The sequence below is a fragment of the Gorilla gorilla genome, chromosome 10 (genome assembly GCF_029281585.2).
Source record: "Gorilla gorilla gorilla isolate KB3781 chromosome 10, NHGRI_mGorGor1-v2.1_pri, whole genome shotgun sequence".
Classification (NCBI taxonomy): Eukaryota; Metazoa; Chordata; class Mammalia; order Primates; family Hominidae; genus Gorilla; species Gorilla gorilla.
In genome coordinates this window covers 125,552,515-125,574,207 of record NC_073234.2, presented here as the reverse complement: position 1 = coordinate 125,574,207, position 21,693 = coordinate 125,552,515, and the positions used below count along the sequence as shown (strand labels likewise).

The 21,693-nt window shown below is 39.4% G+C and overlaps 1 protein-coding gene across 4 annotated transcripts in view; it reads right to left on the bottom strand.

Moving 5' to 3' along the window:
- The window catches only part of IFT81 (intraflagellar transport 81), a 97,258-nt gene that overhangs the window by 54,955 nt on the left and 20,610 nt on the right, over positions 1-21,693 (bottom strand). For all 4 annotated transcript variants that reach the window (XM_004053880.3, XM_004053881.5, XM_055359021.2 and 1 more), the window contains 2 exons: positions 19,628-19,723; positions 3,913-4,059 (listed from right to left, as the gene is read on the bottom strand). In XM_004053880.3, the coding sequence (XP_004053928.2) occupies positions 3,913-4,059; positions 19,628-19,723 (243 nt within the window). The remainder of the gene's footprint in view (positions 1-3,912; positions 4,060-19,627; positions 19,724-21,693) is intronic.

Genomic DNA, 21,693 nt, shown 5'->3' with positions numbered 1-21,693 from the left:
TGTCTAGAACTTGTTACATTTATGCATATTAACATTATGTTCCTAAATTTTTCCAAGATAAGATCAATCAAATAACTACATATTGACAATCAAGGAATAAAGTTTTACATCCAAACAAATGGCTGTCATATAATTTCTGGCAAATATACACTTCCAATTAATGATTGTTCACAGTGTAGTCCTCTTTAGAGTCAAATATGATTCCTAAAATTTACCCATTCTAATAGTGCCATCTCCAAGGCACTATAGGAATGGGTAAATTTTAGGAATCATATTTGATGGCAATAAAATATTGCCATTAGGATGGCAATAGTCTCTTACATGCTAACTGTGTAACTTTGGGCAAATTATTTCAATTTCTCTGTTTCTTAAGTTACAAAATGGAGGTAATATTTACTTCAGAGGCTTTCTGAGAGGATGAATTAGGGTATATTGTGAGATAACATAAAATTTACCACTTTAACCATTTTTAAGTATACAGTTCTGTGGCTTTAAGTACATTCACGTTGCTGTTGTATAACCATTACTAAAGCTATATTTTTTAGTGCTCAAGACTGAGCATGCAGTAACTGCTCGGAGAATGGCAGCTAAAATTATTCTCATTAATGCTCTTATTCCATTTTAAATTTGTGTAAATTATTTATTCCTAAACAGAAACTATTTCATATTTATTTCCACTAAATTGCTCCCAGTCTGGGAAATACTAGTTTCAACTTTTAAGCTGTAAACTATATTTCTAGCTTTCAAATTCTTCATCCAAGTGATTGACAAAAATATACAAATACTAAGAACTAACACACAGCATTTACTATGTGCCTAGTGCTGTTCTAAGCATGTTCAATTAATCCTCAAAATAATTCTAGGAGTTACGTACTACAAACATTCACATTTTACAGCTGAGTATAAAGAGGGTAAGGAACTCGTCCAAGGTCATCCAGCTGGTAAACGGCAAAACCAGGATTTGCACTCAAACAACCAAGTTCTAGAGCCACTCTTAACCACTCCACCATGCTGCCTCTGACACACATAGTTAACATACCACCCATGCAAATGATTACTTTCAGATGCCAGGTGTTATATGTTGACTGAGCCTTTGAGTTTCTCAGGAGCTTTAGCACCTATTATTTCATGTGCCTTTCCTAGAGATAATAAAGAGCAATCAGCCCCATTTTACAGACAGAGAAGCCTCAGGGAGGTCAAGTAATTTCTTCAAGGTCAACAGATCTTAGAGAGGTCCTGGATCTTAGCTTGGCCACTTACTAGCTGTGTGAAACTGCAATCTCCTCGAGCATCACTCAACTGTGAAAGGGAACTGGTAACAACACCTTTTACAAGAAGTAAAAAAGCATCTGTTTGCAAAGTACCTGGAACAGAGCTTTGTATAAAAAGTGCTCAATAAATGTTAGTCCCCCTTTCCTCATTTTGCATGTGATTCCTGGCATAGTGTTCTTTCCCAACACCATGCCAGTAATTATCAATACCTTCTCACCAACTGTTTAACAGATGGGTGGCAAAGGACATGATTTTTTGGAGATTACTATGTGATATCAAACCAGAAACCTCAGTGAACCATGTGATACTAAATCAGGCACCTCAGTGAATTATACCTCCAGCTGTATTATATAATTTTAAATATAAGAAACTTCTTCTCTTTTGTCCATATGGCCTATCACTTTATCATAGTAGAAAATAAAATTGGTATACCAAGATTTGTTCTTTATAAAATTATGCTTAATGTTTCCCGATACCTTCTGTTCTTTTAGGTAACTGCCAAATACCTTACTTGATTTGTTCTTTTCCGACCAGACATTGTTCAAAAATTAAGTTATCATTTCCAAATGATGACATCTTTTTCCCCTTAAAAAAAAAGACTGCTTTTTTTTTTCCCTGTCATTGGATCCGTCTCCTATTCACCATGATTTCTCAAAAATAAAGGCTAATAACCTGGCACTAGGTTTTTTCCCTCACATTTGCATAGAGGGAACATCTAACACTGAATTGTAAGTACTATTTATGCCAAATACGGCCATAACAATTAGTATTTCCTGTGATTAGGCAGCATTTTCTTAAGAAAAGATAAAAATGCTAGGAGGTGGCATAGTCTCTTGTAAAGCGAAACTGCTGCATAATTGATCTTTTATTTTTTTCTCCAGACAGCAAAGATGTCATGAAGCATACACTGTTGACTTCCAGATATCATTTAAAACACTCCCATGTCTTAAACCAATTTGGAAGTGGATGTTAAAAGCCAAGGGAATTTTTCAATCACATGTTGACTTCCTGAATCTACTACTTCCCCAGCAAGCTAAAAGGCACATTGGGAGGGTACAACCTGAAGTACCACAGAGAAAAGTGGTACTATGGGAGCAATTCATTTGTTTGGCACAGTGAAGGTTCACTGCCAATTTGTAACAGTATGGATTCAATAACTTTTCAAAGCCAAAAATGAGGTTTGGACAAGAGTAGCTTTCCACGATAGCTTTTGCTGAGATCTAGTAGCTAATACAAAATTTAAAAGCCTGTAAAAATTGGTAAAGTCCAAGCAATGTTTACGAATTAAAATATGACCTATTGCTTTATTTTGCTAAAAAAGCACTAAACTAAGATATCTGACTTCATTTATTCATTCATTCCTGGGCTAATTTTATGAAAAGAGGATGGAAAATTATATTTTTGGTGCTTGAGTTTAGCCATCTATAAAAAATATTATTTGTCCCACTAATCTTATGAGTCTGACAGAAGGATAAATGAAACAAAAGCTGTTAAAGCATTGTTCAAAATTTAAAGTATATAGCAATGTGAGACACAATTATTTTTTTTAAAGTTGTAAGCTTCTATGATGAGGTCATTTTAATCATGTCAGTCCCACCAGACAAGTATACATTACTGACAAAATAACTTAATGATATTTTCTTAGCCCTTTATGGAAATGCATTTACCAACAAATATAGATTTTTGTATTATCTGTTTGCTACTAACGTTTTTCACTTTTATAATTTAATATTTATAAATAATTAAATCCAATATAAATTCACTTAATTAAGAAGTGAAAATTTGGGGCCGGGTGCAGTGGCTCACACCTGTAATCCCAGCACTCTGGGAGGCCGAGGCGGGCAGATCATGAGGTGAGGAGTTTGAGACCAGCCTGACCAACCTGGTGAAACCCCATCTCTACTAAAAATACAAAAATTAGCCAGGCCTGGTGACGTCCACCTGTAATCCCAGCTACTCAGGAGGTTGAGGTAGAAGAATCACTTGAACCCAGAAGGCGGAGCTTGCAGGGAGCCAAGATCGCGCCACTGCACTCTGCCTGGGTGATGGAGCAAGACTCCGTCTCAAAAAAAAAAAAAAAAAAGAAAAAAAAAAGAAAATTTGGAACATAATATCTCGTAAAATCATTAACATATCTGCCATTTTACATCAAGAAATTCTCAGTATGGCCGGGCGTGGTAGCTCACGCCTGTAATCCCAGCACTTTGGGAGGCCAAGGCAGGCAGATCACCCAAGGTCGGGAGTTCAAGAGCAGCCTGGCCAACATGGTAAAACTCTGTCTCTACTAAAAATACAAAAATTAGCTGGGCATGGTGGCAGGCACCTGTAATCCCAGCTATGTGGGAGGCTGAGACAGAAGAATCACTTGAACCTGGTAGGCGGAGGTTGCAGTGAGCAGAGATCCCGCCATTGCACCCCAGCCTAGGTGACAAGAGTGAAACTCCATCTCAAAAAGAAAAAAAAGAAAAAGAAAAAAATAATCTCAGTATTATTGCAAAAAGACTATTCAGTTTTAAATATGTTTTATAAAATAAGATTAACATCCCAATATTAACATTCACACTAAGAAAGTCAAACACACTAATAGTTTCACATAAAAACAATACTCATACCCTTGTCCCATGAGATGGCTCAGCTTACCTCATCTCCCTTTAAAACTTCAGTACCATCAAATTCACAGGTCTGATTTCTCTTTACTGATGCTTCTCTCTCTAGGCTGGCTAACTTCTCCTTGGCCTCCTGAAGTTCCTCAGCTTTGGCTTCTTTTTTACGGGAAATGATAGATGCCTGATTGAGCATTAAATATGAAGGTATAATAAGATATACAATCAACTTTCTATTATCTTGTGAAATTATCTATTTTTTAGATTTTACCAAGTTATATTTTCAATATCAGCTTGGCCTCTCTTAACCAATACTCCTTGCCCTACTACTCATCATCACCAATTATATTGAATATGAACATACAATGTATATTAAATACCAACCTACAAACACTTTGGAAGACAAAGCTCTGAAAATGTAAGACATATCAGCAGAGAAACAAAAACGTGCTAATAAGAAAAATATTAGGCCAGGCATGGTGGCTCAAACCTGTAATCTCAGTACTTTGGGAGGCCGAGGCAGGAAGATCATGAGGTCAGGAGTTCGAGAAGAGCCTGACCAACATGGTGAAAACCCATCTCTACTAGAAATACAAAAATTAGCTGGGTGTGGTGGTGTGTGCCTGTAATCCCAGCTACTCAGGAGGCTAAGGCAGGAGAATCGCTTGAACCCAGGAGGTGGAGGTTGCAGTGAGCCAAGATCACGCCACTGCGCTCCAGCCTGGGTGACAGAGAAAGACTCTGTCTCGGAAAAAAAAAAAAAAAAAAAGAAAAATATTAAAGTCTTCTCAAATAACACTCAAATGCTAATGAAAATACATCCTAGTTCAAGTCAATAGAAGGTAACACCAAGTCTACCGTATTTTTACATGGTGGGTTTCCCTTTATTGGAAGAAAAAAATGCTTTTTTCTCAAAACTACAACACAGGTCATCTTACTAAATTCAATATCCATACTTTTAAAATGAAATGTTAAAACATCTATCATATTTGGGCCATTCTAATAAATAAAATGCAGGTTCAAAATCAAACATCTGACTCACCAGAATTAGGCAAATGTTTACAAAATGCAAATGGCTACTCTTAGCAGCATTTTATATTAGCTAGTAACTCTTGGGAGATTTCCTTAAATGAACCATAGCTGTACTAGTTTAAGAAAAACATTAGCCAAACTGTCTTAAGAGTAATGATACAAATAATTTTTCAAGCAAATTTGACAGGAGAGCGAAATCTCTAGCACAAATCCTTAAAAAAATTCTATTGTCCTTTTTTTAAGAAAATGAAAAGACAGGTGATCATGAAGCAATGTTTTTACTCCATAGAACTATTCTAGCTTAAAAAATGAAGGAGGCTGGGTGCAGTGGCTCACGTCTGTAATCCCAGCACTTTGGGAGGCCAAGGTGGGAGGATCACTTGAGCCCAGGAGTTCAAGACTAGCCTAGGCAACACAGTGAGATCCTGACTCTACAAAAAAATAAATAATAAAAAAAAAAATAGCTGAGTGTTGTGATGCACACCTGTGGTCCCAGCTACTTGGCAGGCTGAGATAGGAGGCTCACTTCAGCTTAAGAGGTTGAGGCTGCAGTGAGCTATGATCATGCCACTACACTCCAGCCTGGGTGACAGAGACCCTGTCTCAAAGAAAAAAAAAAAGTGGGTCAGGCGTGGTGGCTCACACCTGTAATACCAGCACTTTGGGAGGCCAAGGTGGGTGGATTACCTGAGGTCAGGAGTTCAAGAGCAGCCTGGTCAACATGGTAAAACCCTGTTTCTACTAAAAATACAAAAAAATACACCAAGCCAGGCATGGTGGCGTGTACCTGTGGTCCCAGATACTCGAGAGGCTGAGGCAGGAGAATTCCTTGAACCTGGGAGGCAGAGGCTGCAGTGAGCCGAGATTGTACCACTGCCCTCCAGCCTGGGTGACAGAGTGAGACTCCATCTCAAAAAAAAAAAAAAGTGGTGAAGAAGGAATGATAGAACACCAAACTCTATAAGAATTGATAGTATACTTCAATAATAAAATAAATAACATGATAAAATAAATATAAACTTCATCCCCAAACCAGGATCTTATTTAATAGAGAAATATGAGGGTATTTCCCACTAAACTCAGGAACAAGAAAAAAATGCCCACTACCTTTACTATAGTTTAATTACTGTATTGAAAGTATTAGCTAATAGACATGAGAAAGCAATTAGAAGCATAAAAATTTGAAAGGAAAAATTGGAATTTGCATGTTTATATAATTATGCTTCCAAAAGATCAAAAGAATAGAAAAACTACAGAAACCAAATCAATAGTTTTCATAGACAAAATCAGTCGGAAGACATAAGGAAAGAAAAGCCCTCATTTATAAAAGCAAAAATGAAAGTAAATATGTGTGATGGTTACTATTAGGTGTCAACTTGACTGGATTGAGGGATGCCTAGGTGGCTGGTAAAGCATTTTTTCTGGGTGTGTCTGTGAGGGTATTGCCAGAGGAGACTGACATTTGAGTCAGTGGACTGGAAGACAAAGACCCACTCTCAATGTGGTGGGTACCATCCAATCAGCTTCCAGTGCTGCTAGAACAAGGCAGGGGGAGGAAGGTGGGATAGCTTTGCTCGCTGAGTCTACTGGCTCTCTTTCTTCCTCCCATGTTGGATGCTTCCTCTCCTCCTGTCCTTGGACATCAGACTCCAGGTTTTTCAGCTTTTGGGACTTACACCAACAGCTTCCTGGGGCTCTAGGCCTTTCGGCTGCAGGCTGAAGGCTGCACTGTCGTCTTCCCTGGTTTTGAGGCTTTTGGCCTTGGACTGAGCCGCTACTGGATTTTCTCTTTCTCCAGCTTGCAGATGGTCTATCATGAGATTTTGCCTTGTAATTGTGTGAGCCAATTCTCCGTAATAAATTCCCTTTTATATATACCTATATCCTATTAGTTCTGACTAACCAATAGGATATATGGTTGATTAGGATAACCCTGACTAATACAATAGGTAGGCATAAATTTTACAAAAAAAAGTTTCGAAACCGTTTGAGGAGGCGAGATTCTGAGAAGGTGGTGGAGTAGGAAGCACCCAAAATCTGTCTCCTCACCTAGTGAACAGTTTCTCTGCTGTTCCAAAATAATTACATCACACAGATTCTACCAGTGTAATTGTTGGAATACTGAGTGCTTGCAACATCCAGTGGAAAGCTTGGACAGTAAAGTGAGGCTAATTTCAATCAATTTCAGCCCTTAGCACAATAGCAGGTCCCATCCCCCACCTCCAGCCCCAAACACATGTTCCTGGTGCAGCATGCACACAGCTTGCTGGAGCAAGTGTGAACAGAAAAGACCTAGTCCTCCAATACTGGGGATCTATGCCCTGAGTGCTGCTTCTGATCACAGAGGTGCAGACAAAGAGAGGGAGGCCATTGTTGCATCTTCCACCATTATTGCAAGTCCCTCCCCCTCTTACTGAAGTGACTTCTAGAGGAATTATAGGTCTGGATCCTTTCTTCTGTCCCTTTAGTTTTTCTCATTCTCCCCTTTTGGAAGCCAGACATTTAAGACTAAGACATTAAAAAGCAACTGCATATATGGGAAAATTTAGAAAGTGATGACACATGTCCAGGGAAATGCACTGGCTCAGAAAAGACCTGAGATTTTTTTGAGACAGGATCTGGCTCTGTCACTCAGGCTGGAGTGCAGTGGCCCAATCTTGGCTCACTGCAACCTCCACCTACCAGGCTCAAGCAATCTGCCCACCTCAGCCTCCTAAGTAGCTGAGACCACAGGTACACACCACCACGCCCAGCTATATTTCTGTATTTTTAGTAGAGACCTTGCCATGTTGCCCAGGTTAGTCTCAAACTCCTGAGCTCAACCACACATCTTGGTCTCCCAAAGTGCTGAGATTATAGGCATAAGCCACTGTGCCCAGCCTATCTTAACTTTACACTTTAGCCTATTCTTTGGCGCAGTCTACACCAATCAAAAAAACAAAAACAGTAACAAAAAACAGTAAACCCCTGGGAAAAGAAAGAACCTAATTTCCAGAGTTACTACATTATGAGATTCCAATGTCCACTTTTCAATCAAAAAAATCACAGCCAGGTGCAGTGGCTCACATCTGTAATCCCAGCACTTTGGGAGGCTGAGGCGGGCGGATCACGAGGTCAGGAGATCGAGATCATCCTGGCTAACATGGTGAAACCCCATCTCTACTAAAAATACAAAAAATTGGCCGGGCGCAGTGGCTCACGCCTGTAATCCCAGCACTTTGGGAGGCCGAGGCGGGTGGATCACGAGGTCAGGAGATCGAGACCATCCTGGCTAACAGGTGAGACCCTGTCTCTAATTAAAATACAAAAAATTAGCCGGGTGTGGTGGCGGGCGCCTGAGTCCCAGATGCTCGGGAGGCTGAGGCAGGAGAATGGTGTGAACCTGGGAGGGGGAGCTTGCAGTGAGCCGAGATAGTGCCACTGCAGTTCGGCCTGGGCGAAAGAGCGAGACTCCATCTCAAAAAGAAAAAAAAAATCACAAAGCATACAAAGAAACAATAAAATATGACACATCTAAAGGAAAAATATGAGGCCAGGCACAGTGGCTCACACCTATAATCCCAACACTTTGGGAAGCTAAGGCAGAAGGATCCCTTAAGGCCAGGAGTTTGAAACCAGTTTGAGCAGCATAATGAGACCCTGTTTCTATTTCTTAGAATAAAATTGTTAAAAAAAATTTGAAAACAGGCCAGGCATGGTGGCTCATGCCTGTAATCCTACCACTTTGGGAGGCCAAAGCAGGTGGATCACTTGAGGTCAGGAGTTCCAAGACCAGTCTGGCCAACATGGTGAAACCTGTCTCTACTAAAAATACAAAAATTAGCCAGGTGTGATGGCTAATTTTTGTATTAGCCTGTAATCCCAGCTACTCAGGAGGCTGAGGCAGGAGAATTGCATGAACCCAGGAGGTGGAGGTTGCAGTGAGTTGAGATCATGCCACTGCACTCCACCTGGACAATGGAGTGATATTCTGTCTCAAAAATAAAATAAAATAAAAATAAAAATAAAAATAAAAACAAAAGAATAAAATGAATGAATAGAAATTCTCTGAAAGAGACCTGATGGCAGATCAACTAGATAAAGACTTTAAAACTACTGTCTTAAAGATGCTCAAAGAACTCACGAAGATGTGGAGAACATCAAGAAAACAGTGTATTAACAAAATGGAAATGCCAATACAGGGAAAACCTAAAAAGAAAGCAAAAAGAAATCCTGGAGCTAAAAAGTGCAATATTGAAATTAAAAATTCACTAGAGGGATTCAAAGGCAGATTTGGGAAGGCAGACAAAAGAATCCATGAACTTGAAGACAGGACAATAGAAATTATCAAGTCTGAGAAATAGAAAGAGAAAAATATTGAAGAAAAGTGAACACAGCCTAAGGGACATGTGGGATACCATTAAGTAGGCCAGTATATGCACTGTGGGAGTCCCAGAAGGAAAAGACAAAGAGAAAGGGACAGATAGAATATATGAAGAAATAATGTATGAAAACTTCATCAATTTGATTAAATACAAATATAAACATCTAAGAAGAAGAAGAAACTCCAAGAAAGATGAACTGAAAGAGACATACACTGAGACACATTAAAATCAAACTGTTGGCACTTGATCTTCTCTCTTTAAACTTCACGTGCCTGCTTGGGTTTCTTCCAAGTGCACTTCCTTTCTTTTCTAAGGCCTTTTATTATTATGATTATTATTTATTTAGTTATTTATTTTTTTGAGACAGGGTCTCATTCTGTTGCCCAGGCTGAAGTGCAATGGCATGATCTTGGCTCACGGCAACCTCCGCCTCCCAGGTTCAAGCAATTCTCCTGCCTCAGCCTCCCAAGTAGCTGGAACTACAGGCACACGCCACCACCCCCAGCTAATTTTTGTATTTTTTGGTAGAGACGGGGTTTCACCATATTGGCCAGGCTGGTCTCAAACTCCTGACCACATGATCTGCCTGCCTCGGCCTCCCAAAGTGTTGGGATTACAGGCATGAGCCACCGTGTCTGGCCTCTAAGGCCTTTTAAAATAAACTTCTACTCCTGCTCTGAAAAAAGAAAAAAAATCAAACTGTCAAAAGCCAAAGGCAAAGAGAACATTCTGAAGGCATCGAGAGACTGACTAGTCACATACAAGAGATCCTCAATAAGATCATCAGCAAATTTCTAATCAGAAACTTTGGAGGCCAGAAAGCAGTGGGATAATATATCAAGATGCTAAGAGAAAGAACTGTCAACCAAGAATCATATATCTGGCAAAACTGTCCTTCAAAAGTAAGGGAGAGGCTGGGTGTGGTGGCTCACACCTATAATCTCGGTACTTTGGGAGGCTGGGGCAGGCAGATCACTTGAAGTCAGGAGTTCTAGACCAGCCTGGCCAACCCAGGGGCAAAACCCCATCTCTACTAAAAATACAAAAATTAGCTGGGCGTGGTGGTGCACACCTGTAGTCCCAGCTACTCGGGAGGCTGAGGCAGGAGAACTGCTTGAACCCAGGAGGTGGAGACTGCAGTGAGTGGAGATCATACCACTGCATTCCATCCTGGGCAATGAAGTGAGACTCCATCTCCAAAAAAAAAAAAAAAGTAAGGAATAAATTAAGACATTCCCAGATAAACAAAAGCTACATTCCCAGATAAGCAAAAGCTAAGGGAGTTTGTTACAACTAGACTTGCCTTGGAAGAAATGCTCAAATAAGTCCTGAAAGGTGAAATGAAAAGATACTAGGAAGTAACTCAAAGCTGTATAAGAAAGAAAGATCCCAATAAAGGCAAATACATGAGCAATTATGAAAGATAGTATTAGTGTAACAACGGTCTGTAAATCCACTTTTTGTTCTCTACATAATTTAAGAGACTATACATTTAAAACAACACAATTATTATTAATAGCTGAATGGCTAGTATTACTGTAATTTTGGTTTATATCTCCACATTTTGTTTTGTATATAATTTAAGAGATTAACACATTTAAAATAATTATTAGTTTATGTTTTGGGCATACAATGTGTAAAAGATATAATTTAAGAGATTAATGCATTTAAAAGGATTGTTAGTTTATGTTTTGGGGCACACAATGTGTAAAGATGTCATTTTGTGACATGAACAACTGAAAGGGGTGGGGATGGAGCTGTAATGGAGCAGAGTTTTTATATGTTATTGGAGTTAAACTTGTATAAATTCAAATTACAGTGATATAACTTTAGGATGTAATCCCCATGGTAACCACAAAGAAAATAGCTACAGAATATACACAACGGAAATGAGAAAGGAATTTAAACATTTCACATAAAAAAATCAACTAAACACAAAAGACAGTAAAGCAGGAAATGAGGAACAAAAAAGCTATAATGCATATAGAAAGCAAATAGCAAAATGACAGAAGTTGCTGTTTATCAGTAATTAAATATAAATAGATTGATTATCTAATTAAAAGACAGTGATTGGCAGAATGGACAAAAAACATGTGATCCAGGCCGGGCGCGGTGGCTCACACCTGTAATCACACCTGTAATCACAACCAGAACTTTGGGAGGCCGAAGTGGGCAGATCACCTGAGGTCAGGAGTTCAAGACCAGCCTGGTCAACATGGTGAAACCCCATCTCTACTGAAAATACAAAAAATTAGCTGGGCATGGTGGCAAGTACCTGTAATCCCAGCTACTCGGGAGGCTGAGGCAGGAGAATCGCTTGAACTAGGGAAGTGGAGGTTGCAGTGAGCTGAGATCGGCGCCATTGTACTCCAGCCTGGGCAACAGGAGTGAAACTCCGTCTCAAAAAAAACCCCCCAAGAAACCACATGATCCAAGTAATGCTGTCTACAGGAGACTCATTTTAGATCCAAAGACATAACTAAACTGAAAGTGAAAGGATAGAAAAAGATATTCCATTCAAATAGTAAACAAAAGACAACAGGGTGACTATATTAATAACAGACGAAATAACTTTAAATTTTCAAAGAGTACAAGAGACAAAGAAGGACATTATTAATAAAAGGTTCAATACAGCAAGATTATAAGCAATTATAAACATTTTCACACCTAATGACAGACCATCAAAATATATGAAGTGAAAACTGACAGAATTGAACACAGAAAAAGACAATTGTATAATAATAGCTTGAGACTTCAACATTCAGTCTCAATAATAGATAGAACAAACAGAATATAAGTTAGAAAATACAGGACTTAAACAACAAAATAAATCAACTAGATTTAGCAGACATATAGAAAACTGAGACATATAGAGGCTGAGATCTCACCACTGCACTCCAGCCTGGGTGACAGAGTGAGACTGTGGCCAAAAAAAAGTTTCAATAGATTTTAAAAATAGATATCATACAGAGTATCTTATTTGACTACAACAGGATGAAGTCAGAAATCATCAACAGAAATGAAACTGATAAATTCACAAATTTGTGGAAATTAAAAATACATTTTTTTCTTTCTTTCTTTTTCTTTTCTTTTTTTTTTTTGTGAGACAGAGTCTTGCTCTGTCACCCAGGCTGTAATGCAGAGGCATGATCTTGACTCACTGCAACCTCTACCTCCCGGGTTCAATTTTTCCATCTCAGCCTCCCGAGTAGCTGGGATTACAGACATGCACCATCATGCCCGGCTAATTTTTGTGTTTTTAACAGAGACAGGGTTTCACCATGTTGGCCAGGCTGGTCTTGAACTCCTAGCCTCATGTGATCTGCCTGCCTCAGCCTCCCAAAGTGCTGGGACTACAGGCGTGAGTCACCGCACCCGGCCAAAAATACTTTTTTTTTTTTTGAGATAGTGTCTCAGACTGTTGCCTGGGCTGGAGTGCAATGGCGTGATCTCGGCTCATTGCAAGCTCTGTAATCCTAGCACTTTGGGAGGCCAAGGCAGGTGTATCATGAGGTCAGGAGTTCAAGACCAGACTGGCCAAGATGGTGAAACCCCGTCTCTACTAAAAATACAGAAAAATTAGCTAAGGGTGGTGGCAGGCACCTGTAATCTCAGCTACTTGGAAGGCTGAGGCAGAGAATTGCTTGATCCCAGGAGGCGGAGGTTGCCGTGAGCTGAGATCATGCCACTGCACTCCAGTCGAGGAGACAGAGCGAGACTTTGTCTAAAAAAAAAGAAAATATCCCAACAAAGAAAAGCCCTGGTCCTGATGGCCACACTGGTGAATTCCACCCAACACTTAAATTAACGAATACCAGCCTGGGCGCGGTGGCTCATGCCTGTAATCCCAGCACTTTGGCAGCTGAGGCAGGTGGATCGGCTGAGGTCAGGAGTTCAAGACCACCCTGACCTTTAGTAGAGACATGGAGAAACCCTGTGTCTACCAAAAATAAAAAATTAGCTGGCATGGTGGTGCATGCCTGTAATCCCAGCTACTCGGGAGGCTGAGGCAGGAGAATCACTTAAACCTGGGAGGCAGAGGTTGCGGTGAGCCGAGATCACGCCATTGCACTCCAGCCTGGGCAACAAGAGTGAAACTTCGTCTCAAAAATAAAACAGTAAAAAATAACAAACACCAAATCCTTCTCAAACTTTTACAATAAGTTGAAGAGTAGCATAACTTCCTAACTCATTTTCTGAGGCCAGTATTACTGTTAGGGAACAGCATAAGACTGTTAGAAGGAAACATAGGGCAAATGTTTCACAACACTGGATTTAGCGATGATTTATTGGATATGACACCAAAAGCACAGGCAACAAAAGAAAAAATTAGACAAATTGGACTTCATGAGAATTTAAAACTTTTGTACATCAAAAGACACTGTCAACAGAGTAAAAAGGCAACACACAGAATGGGAGAAAATATTTGCAAATCATATATCTGATGAGGGATTAACATCCCGAATAAGCCAGGCATGGTGGCTGATGCTTGTAATCCCAGTACTTTGGGAAGTCCAGGCGGGAGGATCTCTTGAAGGGATTGCAGACCAGACTGGGCACTGTAGGAAGATCCCATCTCTACAAAAAATTAGCCAGGTGCAGTGGCAGGTACCTGTAGTCTCAGCTACTTAGGAGGCTGAGGAGGGAGAATCACTTGGGCCCAGGAGTTCAAGGCTGCAGTGAGCTATGATGACACACTCCAGCCTGGGCAATAAAGTGAGACCCTATCTCTAAGAAAAAAAAAATCCAGAATATACAGAGAACTCCTAAAACCCAACAACAAAAAACCAAACAACCCAATTCAAAAATGGGGTTAACATCCAAAATATATAAGGAACTCAACTCAATATCAAAAAAACAGATAACCTGATTAAACAATGGGCAAAGAACCTAAAGAGACATTTATTAAAGACATACAAATGGCCAATGGGTATGTGAAAAAATGCTCAGCATCCCTAATCATCAAGGAAATGTAAATTTAAAAATGAGCTATCACCTCACAACTGTTAGAATGGCTACTATCAAAATGACACAAGATAACAAGTGGTGGTGACAATGTGAAGAAAAGGGAACTCTGGTACACTGTGGATGGGAATGTAAATTAGTATAGCCATTATAGAAAACAGTATGGAGGGTCCTCAAAAATTAAAAATAGAGCTGGCATATAATCCAGCAATCCCACTAGTGTGTATATATCCAAGGGAAATAAAAATCAGTACATTGAAGAGATATCTGCATTTACATGGTCATTGCAGCATTAATTTCAATGGTCAACATATGGAATCAACCCATGTATCCATCAGTGAATGAATAGGTAAAGAAAATGTGGTATATGCATAATGGAATACTATTCAGCCTTAAAAAAGAAGGAAATCCTGTCATTTACAACAACATGGATGAGCCTGAAGGACACTATGTTAAATGAAATAAGCCAGGCACAGAAAGACAAATAGTGCATGATCTCACTCACATGTGGAATCTTAAAAAGCTGAACTCATGGAAGTAGAAGAGTAGAATGGTGGTTATCAGGGGATTAGGGAGGTATACAGATTGGAAAGATACTGGTCAAAGGATATAAAATTTCAGTTGGGGGAATAAATTCAAGAGATCTTTGCATAATATCATAATTATAGTTAATGTATCTTAACACTTGAAAATTGTTAAGAGGATAGATGTTAAGTGTTCTCACCACAAAACAATAAGTATGTGAGGTAATGCATATGTTTATTAGTTTGATTTAGCCGTTCCATGATGTATACATATTTCAAAACATCATGTTGTATACCATAAATATAAACAATTTGTATTTGTCAATGTAGAAAATAATTTTAAAATCCCATATATCCACACAAAAACTAGTATAAGAATGTTCATAGTAGCATTACTCATAATAGCCAAAAAGTGAAAACAACCTAAATGTCCATCAACCAATGAATGGATAAACAAAACATGATGTAGCTATACAATGGAGTATTAGTCAGCAATTAAAAAGGAATGATGTACTGATACATATACTACAACATGGATGGACTTTAAAAATGTTATGCTAAGTGAAAGAAGCCAATGACAAGGAATAACATATTAAAATATTCCATTTATATGAAATGTGCATGACAGGCAAATCTATAGAGACTGATTTTGTCTCAAATCAGTTGAAATTGGGGGTTTAGGGGAGAAATGGAAAGTGGGTGCTAATGGGTTTGGGGTTTCTTTTAGGGGTGATAAAATTGTTCTAAAATTGATTGTGGTGATGGTTGCACAAACTATAAATACACTAAAATACCACTGAAGTGTACACTTTAAATGGGTGAATTATGTGGTATGTGAATTATATCTCAATCAAGGTATTTTTAAAAAGGAACAAAATTTTTTCTACCATGGAATGATCACCAGCATATATTGTTAAGAAGAAAAAATGCAAGGAGAAGAAGAGTGTGTTTAATATGTTCTTCTTTCCCTAAGAAGTGAGATATGAGTATATACGTCTATATAATATTTCTAATGGAATAATAAAGTGTGAAATTTAAAAAATACCTATGTGGGAAGGAAAGAATAGGGTGGAAGCACAGGGATAGATGCTGGAAACTTATTTGAATATATACCCCAAAAACAAAATGAACTAAAAACCAATTTTCAGTAGTAATCATATTCCTGATGGTATTACTGGTACTTTTATTCTGAGACTGTTCTGTGTAAAATGTGGATTAATATTATACAAATGATAAATTTATGTTGGTTCCACTGGACAAAAGCAAATTATGAATTAAATTATGTTGATGTTACTAAGAACCAAGATTTTCAACGTGGGATAAGGAAAAAGATGTGAGATTGACGAGATTAAGTAAAACCAAGTAGTCCTGAATCTGAACTGGAAGGATTAGTATGCACTGATGGTGTACTTTATGAAAAAGAAAGAGAAAGAAATACCTCCTAGCCTGGTCCACTGAAAAGACCTAAAAACAATGGCTACCTAAAAACATGGCCGGGTGCAGTGGCTCACACCTGTAATTCCAGCACTTTGGGAGGCTGAGGCAGGTGTATCACTTGAGGTCAGGAGTTCAAGACCAGCCTGACCAACATGGTGAAACCCTGTCTCTACTAAAAATACAAAATGAGCCAGACGTGGTGGAATGGGCCTGTAATCCCAGCTACTTGGGAAGCTGAGGCAGGAGAATCGCTTGAACCCAGGAGGCGGAGGTTGTAGTGAGCCAAGATCATGCCATTGCACTCCCGGCTGGGTGGCAAAGCGAGACTCTGTCTCAAAAAAGAAAAGAAAAGAAAAGAAAACAAACAAACAAAAAATCAACGCGAACTCCTAACACCCAGACTGTGGTTTTGATACAGAAGTGGGGCAGGGAAGTGCTGGGTAGAGGAGGGCATGGTCCCTGGTGAGGGCTCCACCCCCAGGTCTGTCCCCATGGACCTAGGTGAGGACAGGCACTCCTGCCTTCATGCCCAAATGTTGCATTTCCCGAGACCACCCTGGTCTGCCATGTCCCCATCCTGTGCCTATAAAAACCCCCGGGACCCTAGCAGGCAGACACACAAGTGGCTGGACATCAAGAGGAGCAGATCGGCTGAAGAAGACACAAGTGGCTTGACACCTAGAGACACCGACAGGCACTGGCAGGCCACTGACTGACCTAGGCCATTGACTGGCAGAACGACGCAGAGTTAGGATGGGGCAGTGGGAGAAGAGTCAGGGTGGTCAAAGAAGAGTCAGGCCACTCGGCGGCCTGACTCCAAGGGAAAACCATCTCCCTTCGGGCTCCCCTATCTGCTGAAAGCTACTTCCATAAAACCTTACACCCATTCTCCAAGAGCACATGTGATCCGTTCTTCCGGTACACCAAGACAAGAACCCCAGGATACAGAAAGCCCTCTGTCCTTGTGATAAGGTAGGGGTCTAATTGAGCTGACTAACACAAGCCGCCTATGGATGACTAAACTAAAAGAGCACACTGTAACACATGCCCACTGGGGCTTCCGCTGTAAACAGTCACCCTTAGACACTGCTGTGGGGACAGAGCCCCACAACCTGCCTGTCTATACGCTCCTCTAGAGGTTTGAGCAGTGGGGCACTGAAGAAGCGAGCCACTCCCCCTGTCGCACGCCCTGCGATGGGGACAAGGGAACTTTCCCTGTTTCAGTTTCTAAATACCATTTCCTGCTAAAACAAATCAGGTTCATAGAAGAAAGCCTAATTCCAGGTCTAGAGTAGGAAATGTAAACGATGAGCCTAGAAATGACTTAAATAATGCAGAAAGCAAGGAAATTATCGAAGACCACTAGAATCTGAAAAGAAGTCGAAAGTTAACTTGAAAAGCCTCCCATTAGCCAAAACTGGAACAATCTGAGCATCATTAAGGATACTGTTTAAAACTTATATGATAATGTCTAGGATTCATAATGAGATTAAATAAACAAAAAACAACAAAAAACAGCCCTAATTGATCACTTCACTGTTGGAGGATGCAAATGAGTTAGAGGAAACAAATTCATTATGAAAACTGGTAAATAATGATAAAAACCAAGCATGTACCCTGCCTATCCTATATGACCTATAACTCAGGATAACCAAATAGTTGATGAGAGGTTTTCTCTTTATAAAAGTAGTCCAGGGCCAGGCACAGTGGCTCACACCTGTAATCCCAGCACTTTTGGAGGCCAAGGCGGGTGGATCATGAGGTCAGGAGTTCAAGACCAGCCTGGCCAAGATGGTGAAACCCTGTCTCTACTAAATATACAAAAATTAGCCAGGCACGGTGGTGGGCACCTGTAATCCCAGCTGCTCAGGAGGATGAGGCAGGGAATTGCTTGAACCTGGGAGGCGGAGGTTGCAGTGAGCTGAGATCGCACCACTGCACTCTAGCCTGGGTGACAGTGAGACTCCATCTCAAAAGAAAAAAACAAAAAAGTAGTCCAGCTAATAAATGAAGAAGAAATCAAAATATGAATATTTTATAATTTATAATAAAATTAATGGATAAGCAATGAGCAATAATAGTAAGTGGCTGCTCATGTCACAATAAGAGACAACCAAGCATTATCACTTCCAAATAAAAGTAATACCACCTAGAAAGTTTTCTTGCCAAAAAAAAATCAAACCAGAATCTGTTCAAGCTCCTAGTTCTAATTTATAGGAAATACAGGAAACAAATGAACATGGTAAAACAACACCATAGGGTTGCAATCAGTAAAATACAAACTGTTGGAAATATCATGGGAAAAATGAACCAGTTTTGTCAACACATATATTGCCAAAAAGCACTAAATAGATAAATCGATGAGAAGAGAACATATGGATTAAAAGAGACAAACTTTCTGGGACAGATAGGTGACAGCAAAAAATAAATAAATAAATAAATAACTTATCAGCCAAATGCAATATATGAATCCTATATGGATCTTAATTGAAAAAAAGAGAGACAAGGAAATGTCATTGATTTCCTGGCTGACTGAATATTTTCTGATATTAAGGAATTATTAAAATTTTCAGATGTGGTATGTTGTGGTTAAGTTAAAAAGCCTTTATCTTTTAGATATATATTCTGAAACATTTATAGATGAAATGTTATGATGAAGTCTAAGATATGCTTCAAAATAATATAGTTGGGGTTGGCAGTATAGAGGAAACAAGAATGGCCATGAGCCCTGTAGCTCAGGGACACATGAGGGTTTATTGAACAATTTGCCTCTATCTTTGTAATTGATTGAAATTTTCTGTTATAAAGGTTTTAAAAAATTCTAATGTCCTTAAATAATGCTTTGTTATGTAGCTTAGTATTTTCTCAGGTTGTAGAATGCTCTTCACACTAAAATCCTCCTGCCTTGGTTCTTTTCAGATAAGCCATGGCCTTCATTTGAATCTTTTATAGAAATATAAAACAAGATAAGTACCCTCAAAAACTAAGTGACAATTTAGTTGTGGATAAAATAATAAATGCTTTAGCACTAAAATTTAATTTATTCTACACTTGCAAACTAACTTTAAACTTGAAAAAGCATACTGTTATTAACTCATTAAAAATTATAAATATTTTTATTTATACCACCTAAGGTAAGTTTTCATTTTAAAAATAAATTCCACAATCACAGATACAAACACAAATAGCTCTATTACCAGTTTGTACATGCTAAGGAAACTAAGCATTATTAGGGGTATCGTAATTTCAAACTTGAATAAGCATCTTTTGTGGCTTTTCCACTAATTCTTTGATATACTATGGAGATTAGCAGTGACAGAACAACATTTATTCTCTACTTCCTTCTCACTTTAAGACTATAGATAACACAGCCAGTGGTTCATGAATATGCTTACGGATCTAAATATGTGAGCCAAAAGAATGTTCTTACCTGTTGCCTATACAGTGAGAGTTTGCCTTCAATGGGCTCATTTCTCATCATTTTCTTTTCAATCAACTGGTTAATTTCTGTGTTTATTTCATTTATCTAAAATAGCATGAAAGCAAAAAAAAAAAAGTTAAAACTTTCCCTATAAGTACACAAACTAAGTGACGTCTGGCCAAACCAGCTTTGAATTTATGGTTCTTTTTTTTTAGAGACAAGGTCTCAGTTTCACCTAGACTAATTTTTTTTTAAGAGATGGGGTCTTGCTATATTGCCCAGACTGATTTTGAATTCCTGGGCTCAAGTGATCCTCCCACCTTGGCCTCCCGAAGTGCTGGGATTACAGACGTGAGCCATGGCACCCATCCGGAATTTACAGTTCTTAACATTAAGTCTCTGATGGGCAAAACAGTTCCATTAATGTTATGGGGAGCTTGTTATGATTACCTTTAGAAACAATTTACATTTCATGACATATAATTACACAGTTTGATTACTTATATAGATTTAATCATCTATGTCTAAATTATCCTAAAGTATTTTACATGAAATATTTATACATTACCACAAAGATGCTTTCTAAAAATCTGAAGTTATCCCCTCACCTACGTTGTGACTTCAAGTCACTGAAAGTGATAAAGCAAATGTGAACAAATATGCACCAGGGATTTATTACAACGATTCATGAACCCAGCTGACAGTTGACAGGGATAACACCCTTCCTGTGCTAATAATCTGTGATTCTTCGATAGCTATCATTTATCTTAATCATTAATCTAAATCTTTCCAAAATGTAATAAAACTGAATAAATCTGACAGAAGCATATAGTTCCTCAACATATCAAAACAAAAACCATGGTTTTCAGTGCATCCATCCTTTGAAAGATTAGAGTTCTCTCTAACCCTAACCCTAATTCTGTGACATTAAATTTTAGCCAGATTAGGCCGGGCACGGTGGCTCACACCTGTAATTGAGGCACTTTGGGAGGCTGAGGCGGGTGCATCATCTGAGGTCAGGAGGTCGAGACCAGCCTGGCCAACATAGTGAAACCCCGTCTCTACGAAAAATACAAAAAATTAGCTGGGCTTGGTGGCATGCACCTGTAGTCCTGGCTACTCCAGGGGCTGAGACAGGAGAATCACTTGAACCCAGGAGGTGGAGGTTGCAGTGAGCCGAGATCGCACCACTGGACTCCAGCCTGGGTGACAGAGTGAGACTCCATCTCAAAAACAAAACAAAACAAAACAAAATTTTAGCCAGATCTGACTTGGACATTTAATTTTTCTAAGTAAATTAAAAGAATAAAACAGTCAGGCCTGGGCACGGTGGCTCACACCTGTAATCCCAGCACTTTGGGAGGCTGAGGTGGGTGGATCACAAGGTCAGGAGTTAGAGACTAGCCTGGCCAACACAGTGAAACCCCATCTCTACTAAAAATACAAAAATTAGCTGGGCATGGTGGCAGGTGCCTGTAATTCCAGCTACTGGGGAGGCTGAGGCAGAATTCACTTGAATCCAGGAGGCAGAGGTTGCAATGAGCCGGGATCGCACCACTGTACTCCAGCCTGGGCAACAGAGCTACACTCCATCTCAAAAAAAAAAAAAAAAAAAAGTCAGAATTATGTATTTAATTGTAGTGGCTATTAACCACATAGTAAGCACACTAAAGAATTAGCAAGTCAAAACATTTCAATTAGGCTGAGTGCAATGGTTCACACCTGTAATCCCTGCACTTTGGGAGACTGAGGTGGACGGAGGCAGGCAGATCTCTTGAATCTGGGAGGTCAAGACCATGCTGGGCAACATGGCCAGACCCTGTCTGTACAAAAAATTCAAAAATTGGCCAGAACTGGTGGCATGCACCTTGTAGTCCCAGCTACTTGGGAAGCTCAGGTGGGAGGATCACTTGAGCCTGGGAGATGGAGGCTGCAGTGAGCTGTGATCATGTCACTGAACTCCAGCCTAGGTGACAGTGTGAGACTCCGTGTAAAAAAAAAAAAAAAAAAAAAAAAATTAGGCATAGTGGCGTGCGCCTGTAATCCCAGCTAGTCGAGAGGCTGAGGTAGAAGAA